Source organism: Diceros bicornis, chromosome 22 (assembly GCF_020826845.1).
Source record: "Diceros bicornis minor isolate mBicDic1 chromosome 22, mDicBic1.mat.cur, whole genome shotgun sequence".
In the NCBI taxonomy this organism is placed as follows: Eukaryota; Metazoa; Chordata; class Mammalia; order Perissodactyla; family Rhinocerotidae; genus Diceros; species Diceros bicornis.
In genome coordinates this window covers 30,883,436-30,897,641 of record NC_080761.1, presented here as the reverse complement: position 1 = coordinate 30,897,641, position 14,206 = coordinate 30,883,436, and the positions used below count along the sequence as shown (strand labels likewise).

The 14,206-nt window shown below is 37.8% G+C and overlaps 1 protein-coding gene across 5 annotated transcripts in view; it reads right to left on the bottom strand.

The window, feature by feature from the left end:
* KDM4C (lysine demethylase 4C) overlaps window positions 1-14,206 on the bottom strand; it is a 389,693-nt gene that overhangs the window by 108,614 nt on the left and 266,873 nt on the right. For all 5 annotated transcript variants that reach the window (XM_058565774.1, XM_058565775.1, XM_058565777.1 and 2 more), the window contains 2 exons: window positions 2,379-2,434; window positions 64-172 (listed from right to left, as the gene is read on the bottom strand). In XM_058565774.1, the coding sequence (XP_058421757.1) occupies window positions 64-172; window positions 2,379-2,434 (165 nt within the window). The remainder of the gene's footprint in view (window positions 1-63; window positions 173-2,378; window positions 2,435-14,206) is intronic.

Genomic DNA, 14,206 nt, shown 5'->3' with positions numbered 1-14,206 from the left:
CAGAAACATTCAGATGAAAATAACACTAATTTATGAGGTAAAAAAAGAAGCTTTGCCACTCACCAATTTTAACCTCTGTAAAGGTATTCTGCCTACATCTATCTGTGTCCTTTCTGGGACATTAGTGAATCGAACTTCTGGGACTGCAACGGCGCACATGACATGGGCCCACCTACAGGAGAGGAGATATTAAACATCAACAAACGTTCCCTAAACTTACATACCTCGTACTCCAGCAAGGCGATGGCAGTTCTCACAGATGGGAAACACAGATGAGAAAGAAAGCCAGAAGCCTAAAGCCATCACAAACACTCTTTGAATTTTAAACCACTGTGATGATACATGCATAGATTTAGTACCACACCTGCCCACCACTGTGACATGAAGAACTCGGTGAAGACCAAAGACTCACTCCTAACAATATATGTATATTTTTCTACACTTGATCTGCAAAATACTGAAATGTAGGTTTGCTATTCTATTTGATACTGAAATATAGAGGTATTTAATATACTAAGCTAACTAATATGCGGCAAAAGACTAGTTCAATTAATAAAAGGTATGAACTGCGTATAGCACATAATCTTTTTACATAATACAAATGTCATGAAGCAAACTAGAACAAACAGCAAAAGTTTTATTCTAAAAGAATTAATACTGATTAAGTCTTTAATTAAACTGCAAGTTTCTCATTGCAATCCTACTATAATCAAAGAAACCTAGAGATAAGGAAAAATGAAATGTAGCTTGTTCCCTTGTTTTCTACTTAAAACCTAGCATATCTCCTTTCAAATTCTGAATTATTCCAGAAAAATAACAATGTTCCCATTAAGTTTCTCATAAATGTTACGCCCCAAATAAATATAAAGACTCTTGAGGTGTAAAGAGATCTTGAAAGAATCATCAAATCCATCAACCTATTTTTAAGTCAAAGCATATTTATTTCACTCAAACAACATAAGATTCCACCTTGCCTTTAAAGACCACAGGAAGAGAAGACAAGTGTCAACCCCACCAGGGCATTCTTTCATATCTAAATAAATACTATAATTCTATAGCAAACATTAGTTTTTTTTGTCCTAGCCCAGGACAGGAAGAGAAGTTCTTATCATCTCTCACTTTATAGGAACCATTTACATCATCTCACAGTCTGCACGACCTGTGCCACATCCTAGAACTAGTCAAGACTTTTTAGTACAGTGCCAATCACATTAACCAAGACTGTAAAAGATGAGGATCTGAAATTAAGCAAAGACACAGTTTCATACACTAAACTTTATCAGCTTAGGAATGATAAATGCTTTTACTCTTCCTTATAAGCAATGAGAAACCTGTGCACATGCACATAATTATGCTAACTCCATCGCTACATTCTACTCGGGGTCCCAACCCCAGCGCCCATGGGGCCAGGCAGGATGTAAGCAAATACACACACTCTGGTAAATCATGGTAACCTGGGGAGCACCTGCCTCATTTAGGCCAGTTCTCATCCCAACTTGTTATTGCCATTTAGAGGTACACAATCATTTTCAAGTACAGATGAAAATCTGGATTTTTATATAAAATCTCTCAACTTTTAAAATTTGGATCAAATTTATAAAATCAGTGTGTCGGTCAAATAAAACATATCTTGGGGCTGGATCTAGCCCCTCAAGTGCCAGCTTACCACCTCTGCCTAAACCATTTCTGTATGCTTCTGTTTCCAAAGGAACCTATAATATGCTTTGGCTCCATTTTAAATATTAAAATTAGGCATGAAAATAAAATTCACACAAAAAATATATTTCAACGACTGCCACAAAAACCAGATTACCTTTCTTTTATGTTCACTTATGATTCTCTTTCAAGATTCTCTTCATATTCTCCAACTGTCCCCTTTAAATCTCAAAATCAATGTTTTCTCCATGTTTCTATTTTAGTATACACACTTTCTTTTTAATTTGCTAGTGTTGAAAGTAAAGGTTTTGTTTTAATGTTATGACTATAATTGATTTTACTTATCTGAATATAACAGATTTCACTGTTTTCAGGCATATTCTGTTTTTATTAGGATTCATCATATGAAACACTAGGTTTCCAATGGCACCTAGATGATACAGGTTGCCTTCATTTAAGAAACTCTGTTAGTAAAAGAGGGTTATTCTTTATGGTGTCAAAGACACAGAACAGAAGTAAGACTTAGAACACCTTTGTCCAGTGGAGGTGAATATGCTGTCAGGAATGGTCTCTGAAGACATGCACAGAATCCTAGCCTCAGATCTGGGCAGCAAAAGCTTTGGAACAATGTGCACAATAATGAGGTAAAGCAAACTGTTACCTAGAGGTTCAACATTCTAGAGAGAGAAGGAAACAACAAAACGACACAACACATGACTTACTTGTTGTTCTTAGTTTCCTTAAGAGCACCCCCTCTCAAATTGCAGAGACAGCACTCCTAGGGGAGAAAAAATACCACACAATTACTAGACCCATATAATAAAAGTCATTACTGTTTATCTAAATAGTCCCATAAATTCTAATTTTTTATTTTAAAATTAAAGCCATCAGGAACTTCATGAAGGCCTATCTCTGAGCAGTTTAAGAAGGGAAAGGAAAAAGAGAGGTGAGAAGGTGAGGGTACACCTAGAAAAGTTCTCGGTGTACATATCTCCCAGAGGGAACCATTATTATCCTGGTATCATGTTCAATTGCCATCTTCGGGGGAAAGGTGTGACACAGAGAACTTGGTAGCCTGGAGAGGTACATACTAGAACTCTAGAACAGAGAATACACATTGGACTTGGGTTTCTGTGCTCCAGGAATTCACTCATGTAAACAGGATGGCTAAAAACAGACTATTGGCAGGCTTCGTTCTGATACAGGGATAAGCAAGAACTTCTTTTAAAAGATACTCTTTTCACAAAAGTATCATTTTGGTCTTTCCATGGGCAAATAGTGCCAGAAAAATTGTTCTGATAAACTCAGGCTGTTCAGCCCCCGAGAACAGCACCATGAAAGGTTTTCCTTTATCCTCCTCACGTAAGTTTATACGTTTGGCACTTTTTGTATCTTAGATTGGCATAGACTTTTTCACTCCAAGATGACTCCCTTTACTACAAATACAGACTTGATTCATCATTTCTCACTTCAATCCTATGAAAAAGTCCATGGAAACAGGGCCAGAAAGCAATGCAATGCCTTTTGCCAACCTAGAATCTTTTAATTAAATACCTAACTTGTTTTTTTTGCGAGGAAGATCAGCCCTGAGCTAACATCCGAGGCCAATCCTCCTCTTTTATGCTGAGGAAGATTGGCCCTAGGCTAACATCCGTGCTCATCTTCCTCTACTTTATATGGGCCGCTGCCACAGCATGGCTTGACAAGCTGATCTTCCTCACAAAAAAATAAAATAAAATAAACAACGGAGAGTCAAACTCCATAGTTTTTATTTTTCTGAGGAGAACAATACCAAAACAACTGAGGAGAATCAATATATCTGTTTAATTCTTAATAGGCAGCAAAAATGGCAAACAACCAGAAATGTTCAATGGTTTTACGTGTTTCGAAACTCTCTGCACATCCATTTCAAATTTCCTGGGTGATTATTAAAGGCTCAGAGTAGCAAAAGCTACCCTGTATTTTAAATCCATTATAAACGTAGCTGATGGAGATAATACGATGGAGAATTTTCTCTATCCACACCACAAAGCCATATTCTAGAGGCCTTTGAAATAACTGGTTTTGATGAAGCACACAATGAAAGGAAAATTTCACAATCCAAATATTGAAAATGAGAAATTCAATAATTCAAATTATTCAATAATAATTTCATAAAATGCTATTGACTAAGTATTTTTTCAGTAATTTAACACACTTCCTACAGAGAGAGAGAATAAAAAGGAAAACAAAACACGAGGTCAAATGTTTTCATTGTATATGAAAACATGTCAGTATTGAACCGTGAATGCAGCAAAGGAGAGCTGTGGGCTGTGAGGAACTCAGATACTAAGAGAATTAGACGTCTGATTAATGAAACTAGTAGCGAGAAGAAGCCTAAAGGGACAAGTTAGCAGAGTTAAATACAGCAAAGCAGGGTGGAAGCTGCTTTAAAGCACCTGATTGGGATCATTAACAGGTAAAGACATCGCAGAGCACTACCACAACAGAAGGAAAAAGTCCTCTGAAGTAGAATATGGAGACTCAAGATTTTAAGGACAGTTGAGAAGACTCCCACCTACCACAATATGAAACTTCTTTCTACGACCACCAGTGACCTCCAGGTCATAGAATCTAATGGATAACACCAAGTCCCTGGTTCCCCTGATCTCTTAGCAGCATTCAACATTGTTGACCATGCCAGAAACAGTTTCTCCCTGTGGTTTCTACAACCCAACACTCTCCTCACTGTCCTGCTCCATCTCTAGTTGATGCTCAGCTTCCTTTAACGGGCATCTCTTTCATGCCCCTTAAACACTGTGATTTCTGTAACAGGGCCTATTCACTTCTCTACCCACACCTGGTTGCTGGGCATCTGATCTAGTATCCTGATTCTCAAAAGGCAATGACTGACACACTTCTCTCCTGAGATGTCTGACTGACAGCTCCACAGGCATCTCAAATATACCTGCAAAACTGGACTCACATCTTCCTTCCAAGCCTGTATTCCTCCACTGTTTCCCACCAGTGGAATTAATGATCCATTCTAGCTCATGCTGGAAGACATAATTTTCCTCTCATCCTAGATCCAATCCATTGAGTTCTATCAATCCCACCTCTAAATCTGCCCTCTTCTCTCCATCATCACTGCTGTCACCTTAGTTGATACCCCCAGCATCCTTCACCAGACCTAAAATACTTCAATAGCCACCCCACAGTCAATGTGGAACCCACCAGAGTGGGTTTTAATGCTGCTTAGTACTTAAGGTGGCCTTGAAGGGCCAGGATCATTAGGCCTTGGCCTTCTCAGCTTCACTTTACACTCTTCTCCACACTAAGACACCCCGGGAACCTCCCATGTGGTCCCCTCTGCCACTAAACACATCAGACACACCCTGCTCCATTCTTCATGAATTAAACTGAACACACCCTTGACATCTCAACCTAAACGTTGATTCCACCAGGACAGCTCCCTAATTCCCTGGCTCAGTTACTTCTCTCTTATTACTCTTGTTAACTCTTTGGTAAACTCTTTCTGCCATCCTCACTGAACTGTAAGTTCAATGAATGCTGTGAGAATATCTGACAGGTTACTCTTTGTCTACAGTAGTACACAATAGAGAGTATACCCTCCACATGAATTTGTTCAACAAAGGAGAAAATATGGCAAAATAGGGCAGAGCAAAAATCTTGAAAATTACCAAAGGATTAAAAAATCGCAGAGACCATCTTCACATACTGAGATACTAAGAAAAGGAAGCTGCAGCCTCCAGTGACTTAACATGGAGTTAAGAAACAATGATTTGACATGGAGTCATTTTTGCCAGGATTTACTTGAGAAATTGTATTTCTTAGTGGAGGACAAAAATATTTATGGCCAGGTAAAGTTATTTATATGATTTACAAGATATTATATGATATCATTGTTTCTGTTCAATTCACTCAATTTTGAAAAAATAAGTAGGAAAGAGAAAAAGTCATGTCCAGTTACATCATTGTTTGAAATCACCACTCCTCATATGGGTCAAACTAGCATCTGGTAGAACCACAAAGATGTCAACCTGTCAACGCATTCATCTGTAAATGAATTTGAACTAAATACCTATGTTCATAGCCCAGTAGAAGGCAATATCAGATAGAACAATTTTTAACCTTTCTTTCCTTTATTTAAATAGTACTTTACCATCAAAGAACAAAATTGGTAATCCTAAAACTTAACAGGTTAGAGCAGCCCGAGTCTTCTTAAGAATCTGTGCAATGCCTGACACACATAAAGGTTGGCACCCACCAAACATACTAATGGTACTAGTATCACTCATCTTCAAAGACAGTGAAAGAACTGAACGAGAAAGCAAGAAGTGATAGAGTGTCCTTCAGGATATTGATTCACTAATTTGGTTATCAATAATAAAAATTCTTCTGTTAGAAGAATAGAGACTATATTAAAGGCCTAATTCATTCCAGATACCATGCCAGAAACATCATACTTTACCTCCCTTCCTTAACATGAACTTATTAGGTAATTAATATCCCACATCATAGAAGAGGAAACTAAGATTCAGGAGATTAAGTAACTTGCCTAAAATCATCCAATCCAGGGGTCATCAGACCTTTCTGTAAATGGCCAAATATTTACTAATTTAGGCTTTACACAACTATAGAGTTGTTGCAACTCATCAACTCTGCCATTGTAGGACACTACGTAAACAAATGGGTGTGGCTGTATTCCAATAACAATCTGATTTACAAAAATAGGTGGTGAGCTGGTTTGACCCACAGGCTGTAGTTTTCTAACCCCCAACCAACCAGCAAAAGGAGCAAGTGGGGTTCAAGCTCAGGTCTGCCTGACCACATGTTCATGCTGTTTCTCCAGCATCCTCTGCCTCTAGGCACAAGGCAAGGCACAAGATATCAAAGTAGAGTGTCAAATAAACAGGAAACTGTGCCTGCCCTGGGAAGCTCACAACTGAGAAGAGGAGACTGTGTATACTTAACCATACTATGAAGAAGGTAACGATAAACGGCATAACAAGGTCCCCATTTCCTCATTTCTATAAATAACTAAGAATGCATTTTTAAACTACTCCCCTCAAAAGAACCCTTATCATTAAAAAAATTGTGTTACCAAGCAACATACATTATATAACAATCTGTGTTATATACAAATATATATATTTGTTTCATTAATCTAGCTAATAAAACTTCTCCTTGGTATAAGATCATTAAATTTATCTCCATCCTTCATTTATCTTCATCCTTCAAAGAATATACCATTTCATGTAAAAGCAACATTTTAGTTAGTCTGTGCAATCTAACCTCAGGCTAAATGAATCCAATTTAACTGAGAAGAAGAACAGTAAAACTAGAGAACCAAATCAAATCATGGGGTTTAACAAAGAGCAGATGGCCACGGTTCAAATCACAGTTCTGCCATTTACTAGTGGGCAGTTACTTACCCTCTGTGCCTCAAATACCTTATCTGTAAAAGAGGAAAAAATAGTACTTCCCTAAATGAGTTAATAAATGTAAAGCATTTCATAAAAACACAATAAATACAAGAAGAACAGTGGTCAAATATGTGCAAGTTTAACTGTGGTTCTAGACAACTTAAATATTAACAACGCCAATGGATGATCTCTGTGTAGCGGTTTAGCAGGGAGCAAAATACGGATCTGTCATTAATAATTCTCTTGAGGTGCAAAAAGCGAGAAGCAGAACTGGAGAGAAAAGAAAACATTCCGGGAACCCAAAATCCAGGCAGCTAGGCTCCAAGGCAAGAAGAAATCTTCCATAGTTCCAAAAGCTACCAACTCAGCTATGAAAAGCAAACAGATGCCAGAATCTCCATAGTGCTCAGAGAACAGACACTGCTGAAGGGAAAGTCTTGATCCTACCCTCAGAACATTTGAAACCCGAATGGACTGAATCAAATGGAAGCTGCAACAAAGCTTAGACCCAGCTCAAGTACAAATCAGAAGGGCTTCACTCCTACTCTAGAAACCTGACACACGAAGCAGCACACTCTTTCTGAAAATAATAATAGTAACTTCATTTGCTACAGACAAAATATCCAGCACACAGTCAAAAAAAGTACAAGGTATACTAAAACAAATGATTTATGATCAAGAAAGGAAATAATAGGGGTCGGCCCAGTGGCGCAAGCGGTTAAGCGTGCGCGCTCCACTGCAGCGGCCCGGGGTTCGCTGATTCAGATCCCGGGCGCACACCGACACACTGCTTGTCAAGCCATGCTGTGGGGGCATCCCATATAAAGTGGAGGAAGATGGGCACGGATGTTAGCTCAGGGCCAGTCTTCCTCAGAAAAAAGAGGAAGATTGGCATCGTATGTTAGCTCAGCGCTGATCTTCCTCACAAAAAAAAAAAAGAAAGGAAATAATAAAATCAGACAAAAAGATGGACAAGACATTGGAATCATCAGACAGAGAGTTTAAAATTAGTACGATCAAAATGCTAAAGGCTCTAATGAAAAAGACAGACAACATATTTGAAGAGAGGAAAATTTTAGCAAAGTCATGGAAACTATTTTTAGAAACAAATTAAAATGGGAGAAATGTAAAAACATGACATAATTAATGTTGAATTCATGAGACAGATTTCAAGCAGACTGGATTGGTAGAGTAAAAGTTCAATGACTTCAAAGACATGAATAGAAAAATATAAGAAAAAAACAGTTATAAGAATGAACAGAAATCTAAGGGAAAATAACAACCCATTCAATTTATGTCTAATTGGAGTTGGAGAAGGAGAGGAAAGAGAGAATGGATGAGAAGAAATATTTGAAGAGATAATGGCAGAGAACTTTCCAAAACTGATAGAAGACATCACTACACAGATCCAAGATGCCCAGCAAACCCCAAGCAAATAAATACAAAGGAAACACACCTAAATACATAGCAGTCAAAATTTTGAAAACCAAATATAAACAACGTATCTTAAAAGCAAAGACAAGACACATTCAGTAAACAACTATATAGATTACACCTGAAATCTAATTAGAACCAGTGGAGGCAAAAAGCAATGGAACAGTATCTACATAGAAAGAAAAAAGCTGGCAACCTGGAATTCTATTTCCAGAGAAAAACATCCTTTGAAAATGAAGATTAAAAACAATCTCATAGATACAAAAATCTAAGAGAATTTGTCTTAAGGAGATCCACATTCTAACAAATGGTAAAAAAAAAAAATTCTTCAGAAGAATGAAAATGACACCAATCTGAACCATGGACTGGCAGGAAGGAATGAAGAACACCAAAAGTGGTAAATTTGTGGGTAAATATAAAGTAAATTTTTAGCATCTTCAAAAGACACACATATACAAAGAGAGGAAGAGAGCAAGAGAGAGAGATAAAGAGATAGAGACTTTAAGTTTCATTAAAAGACTTGACTGTTTCAAAAAAAATTAACAATACTGTGGAGTATAGTGTATGCAGAAGTAAAATGTAAGATAAGACCACACAGGGAAGGAGGTTAATGAAATAGGATGATATTACTGCAAGGTGGATTGTGATAATTTAAAAATGAAAATTATAATTTTCAGCAACCACTTATAACAAAGGTGTCAAGAAATTCCCAAATATTAAGTTCTAAGGAATATAAGCTCATAATCAAAACTCAAAAAACATGCAAGAAGAGGCCAGCCCGATGGTGTAGTGGTTAAGTTCACACGCTCTGCTTCAGCAGCTGGAGGTTCACAGGTTCAGATCCCGGGCGCGGACCTACACACCACTCATCAAGCCATGCTGTGGAGGCAGCCCAAATACAAAATAGAGGAAGACTGGTACAAATGTTAGCTCAGGGACCATCTTCCTCAAGCAAAAAAAAAAAAGGGGGGAGGATTGGCAGCAGATGTTAGCCCAGGGCCAATCTTCCTCTCCAAAAAAAAAAAAAAAAAGGCAAGAAAATGTGGTTCCATGAGCAGACAAAACAGACAGAATTAGATGCACAATGATCTCAGACACAAGACATAAAATAAACATTTTAATATGTTTAAAAATTAAACGTGGGTATTAAGAATTTAAGAGACTATAAATAAATGCAAATCAGAATTTTAAAAAATATAGAAATTCTATAACCAAAAAAAGTAACTGAAATTAAAAACTTAAAGGATATGTTAGATAGCAGACTATTCTTAGTCTAAGAGAGAACCAGAAAACAGAGCTGAATAAATAACTGAAAATAACACTAACTATTCAATAATTAATTTAATTGAAGTGTGCATTTCTTTCTGATTCATAAAAACAAATTCCAATTGATTTACAGACCTAAACTCAAAAACAAAACAGAACTATAAAAGTATTAAAAGAAATTTGGGGCAAATATATTGATGAATTTAGGATAAATATGACTTCTTAACCTAACATTTAAAAGATAAAATGAGTATTGAAAAAATTAACAAATTTTGACTATATCAAAATTTTTCAATTCTAAAGGATAAAATATCATACAAATTAACATAAAATAAGAAAATATTTCCAATATAAAACAAAGATTGTTATACAGAAAATATTTTTTTAAAAATCCACACTTCTGAAAAATAGACAAAAGATTCAAAGACTCGTCATTGCCAATAAACATAAAAAAGATACCCAACTTCAAGTATAAAGGAAATGAAAAATGAAATAATGAGATACAACTTCTGATTTTTAAATCAGAATATACAGTTTTGGCATCTGTGAGTTGTTATGGTGGCTTTGGAGAGGAATTTGGCATTATCAATCAAAATTTTAAATGGACATAAATTATGACTCAGCAATTCAACTTCTTGGAATCTATCTTAGATAAACATTTATTTCTATGCAGAAGGAGGAATGTACAATGACCATCATTTAATTTCTGTTTATAATAGAAAAAACAGTTATCTCTGGGAGGAACTGGAATTATCACCTGCTTAGATTTTATTTGTAACCTCTGAATTTTTTAATTTAAGAATACATTCAAGCTTGAAATTTAAAATAGTAATGAAAAAGATACGGTAAATCCATAAATACTGAGTCACTAAGAATTACACAATGTAATATTAGGTGAAAACTCTAAGGCATGTTAAATAAACTGTGATACCACTGGGTCCCCCAAGAACAGCAATCCATAGCATTAGTTTATGCGTAGAAACGATCTGAAAGGCCCACTGACAAAACATTATCAGTAGTGTTCTCTAAAAAATGAGATTTGAGGGCCGGCCCCATGGCATAGTGGTTAAGTTCGGCACACTCCACTTTGGCAGCCTGGGTTTGCAGGTTTGGATCCCGGGCACGGACCTACACCACTCATCAGCCATGCTGTGGCAGTGACCCACATACAAAATAGAGGAAGACTGGTAAGAATGTTAGCTCAGGGAGAATCTTCCTCAAGCAAAAAAAAAAAGAGGAAGATTGGCAACAGATGTTAGCTCAGGGCAAAATTAGCTGAGGGCAAATCTTCCTCAGCAAAAAAAAAGAAAAAAAATAAAAGGGATTTGAGCATTTGAGAGTGCTGGGAATGGGAGACTTGCCTAACAATGGTTAGTACTCTTATATTACAAAAAGAAAACCCACAGATACACAAAGAAATTAAATCTTTTTCATTAAATATATGTAATTTAAAATTAATGTAACTACGGAGGTTTATCCCATTTTTTTCTATGTTTTTACTTAAATGAAAATTTTACATGGGCATCTATGATTTCTTCCTGAGTCTTTCAGTGTATGGAGACTTCTTTCTAATCTAACCTAAGGAGATACCCAAACTGCTCAGCCTTGCAGAACAAAATAAATAAATAAGATTCAACAGTGCTCATTGCCAGCCTTGTTTTATCTTGTGTTTAATGAGCATGCCTTTTCCAGAACAATAACACCCAGAATAAAATGACTCACTATTATAAAGATTTAGACATATTGCTAGTCAACTAATGTTCCCTAAAAAAAAAAAAAAAAAAAAATATACTGAAATGCCTGTTACAACATGATTACTCCATAAGGTAGCTGTTATTCCTATCTCCCAAGTTCAGCATTAAAAGATCCATTCTGTTATATTCCCCCCCTCAGGGCAGCTAAAAGCTGAATGAAAGAGTATAAATTCAGATCATATTCTGAATATTGTACCTTCCCTGCTTCGGTCCCTTTCCCTCACTTAATGCCATTCACAAAATCCCCTTTTAGCAATACCAAGTATTCGTAAAATTTGATTTCATAAAAAGCCACTGAGATGAACAGCTAGCATACCAATTTACAACACGGAATGATTTCTTTACAGCTCAGTTATTAAACCACGACAAAGAGCGTTTATAATCAAAGTGTTGACACAACATTAACAACAATGGAGAGAAGGACATCGTTATAATACAGCTATCGCACTTGTTCATCATCTTTAGCAGAGGGAACTCATGTTCCAATGGCTCCTCTATAAAACATCAGTTAAAGAAATGCCAATACCAACATTCTCAGGCTGCCTCGTAAGAAGCTCTCATTTCAGCTGACATATCCATAAAGTGCCACTAAAGCCAATTTTCAGTGCTACAGAAAAATTATGAGATTTTGAAGTACCTCCCCACACCCACACCCTTGTTTATCTGACACGCTCATAACAGAAATGCAAAACCATAAAATAGGGCTGTCTGAGCTGGGAAAACAAAGAGTAATTAATCACATTAACGGAAAACTAGCTTACAAAGTGCTGATCAACAAAACATGGAAGAACCATTTCAGGAGATGCGGCTCATTTATCAGGGTTGGAGAGAGGACAGGAGCTCACACAAGGACAGGACTGGCATGAATTCCGAGTGATTAGGAAACTGAATGACAGGTTTCCTGCAGTTATCTTCTGAATGGAAATTCCACAGGCTCCAATGAATCTTATAGTAGTAAGCGGTTCTCTAATTTAGATGCCCACATCTAATTTGTATTGTAAGTGAAAACATACATTCATTCAACAAATATTGGTTAATCACCATGCTGTGTTCTAGACACTGGGCAACAGCAGTGAATGACAAAGATCCTGACCTCAGTGAACTTACATTCTGGTTGGAGCAGAGACAAACTAAATCAGTAGATTATTTAGGTGGTAGAGGATGTTCAGTGCTATGCAAGGGGGGCCATGGAGTTATCCATGGAAAGGGGATACCGGCAGACCCTGGCCTTTTCTAATAGGAAAGGTGGTCAGAAAGTAAGAGGAAGAATATCTGATACGGCTTCACAGCCCATGAAAAAGGTGACACTTTACTCTGACTGAGATGGGAAGCCACTGTAAGATCTGAGCTCAGCAAGGACATAATCTGACTTAACATTTTAATTGGATCATTCCAACCGCTGTATTGACAGCAGACAATAGAGGTTTAAGGGTAGAAGTGAGAAGAGAAGTTAGCAGGTTACTGCCATAATCCAGGAAAGAAGTAATGAGTGGATTAGTCTGGGTAAAATCAGCAGAGGTGATTAAGAAGCGGCCAGGATTCTAGGTTCATTTTAAAAGGAGACAAGAGAGGATTTACTGTCAGACAGACGTGGGGAATGAGAAAAAGAAAAGCGTCAGTTCTAATTCTAAACTTTTATTTTTTATTTTTTTTTTGCTGAGGAGATCAGCCCTGTGCTAACATCTGCCAATCCTCCTCTTTTTTTGCTGAGGAAGACTGGCCCTGGGCTAACATCTGTGCCCATCCTCCTCCACTTTATATGGGACGCTGCCACAGCATGGCTTGACAAGCAGTGCGTCCGTGCGCACCCAGGATCCGAACCGGCGAACCCTGGGCTGCCGCAGCGGAGCACACGCACTTAACCGCTTGCGCCACCGGGCCGGCCCTAATTCTAAACTTTTTGGCCTCAGCAGCTGGAAAGCCTGGAAATAAGGAAGCCTGTAGGAGAAGATCTGGAATTCAGTTTGGCACGGGGTGAATCTGACATCTATTGGACACGCGAGAGGAGTTGCTAGGAAGTCGGCCATACAGACCTGCACCTCAGGGGAGAGGCTGCGCTGGACGTAGAAATGTACAAGCCATCAAAGACTAGATGCTGTTCAAAACCATTAAAGCCATGAGATGGGATGAGATTACCAAATGGGTTAATGCACAGAAGAGGCCCATGTTTTGAACTCCAGGGAGTGGAAAGAGGTGGCTGGTAAAGGAGGAGGAAAAGCAGGAGAGTGTGGGGTCCTGAAAGCCAAATGAAGACAGTGCTTCAAACAGGAGGCAGTGATCAACTGATGGTGCCAGTGAAACAGAAGTTCCTAAGGAAACGTGGGGCAAAGCCTGTGACTGAATAAGTTTAAGAGAGAAGCAGGGGAAAGAATTGGAGAGAGTGAATAAAGACAAGTCTTTAAAGGAGTTTTGCTAGACACAGGGGCAGTGGAGAAAGGGTGGGAGCTGGTGGGGAGGAAAGCAAGAGAGGGTTCTTTGGTTTATTTGAAGATGGAAGAAATAACAGCTTGTGTGGATGATGATGAGAATCATCTGGAGAGGGGAACATGGATGATGTGGGAAAGAAAGGGATAAATTATTGGAACTATGATCCTGTGTATAACAGAGGGGACGACCTTAGGTAGATGTTATAGGATATTATAGATATGACGCAGGTGGAAACTTGCAGAT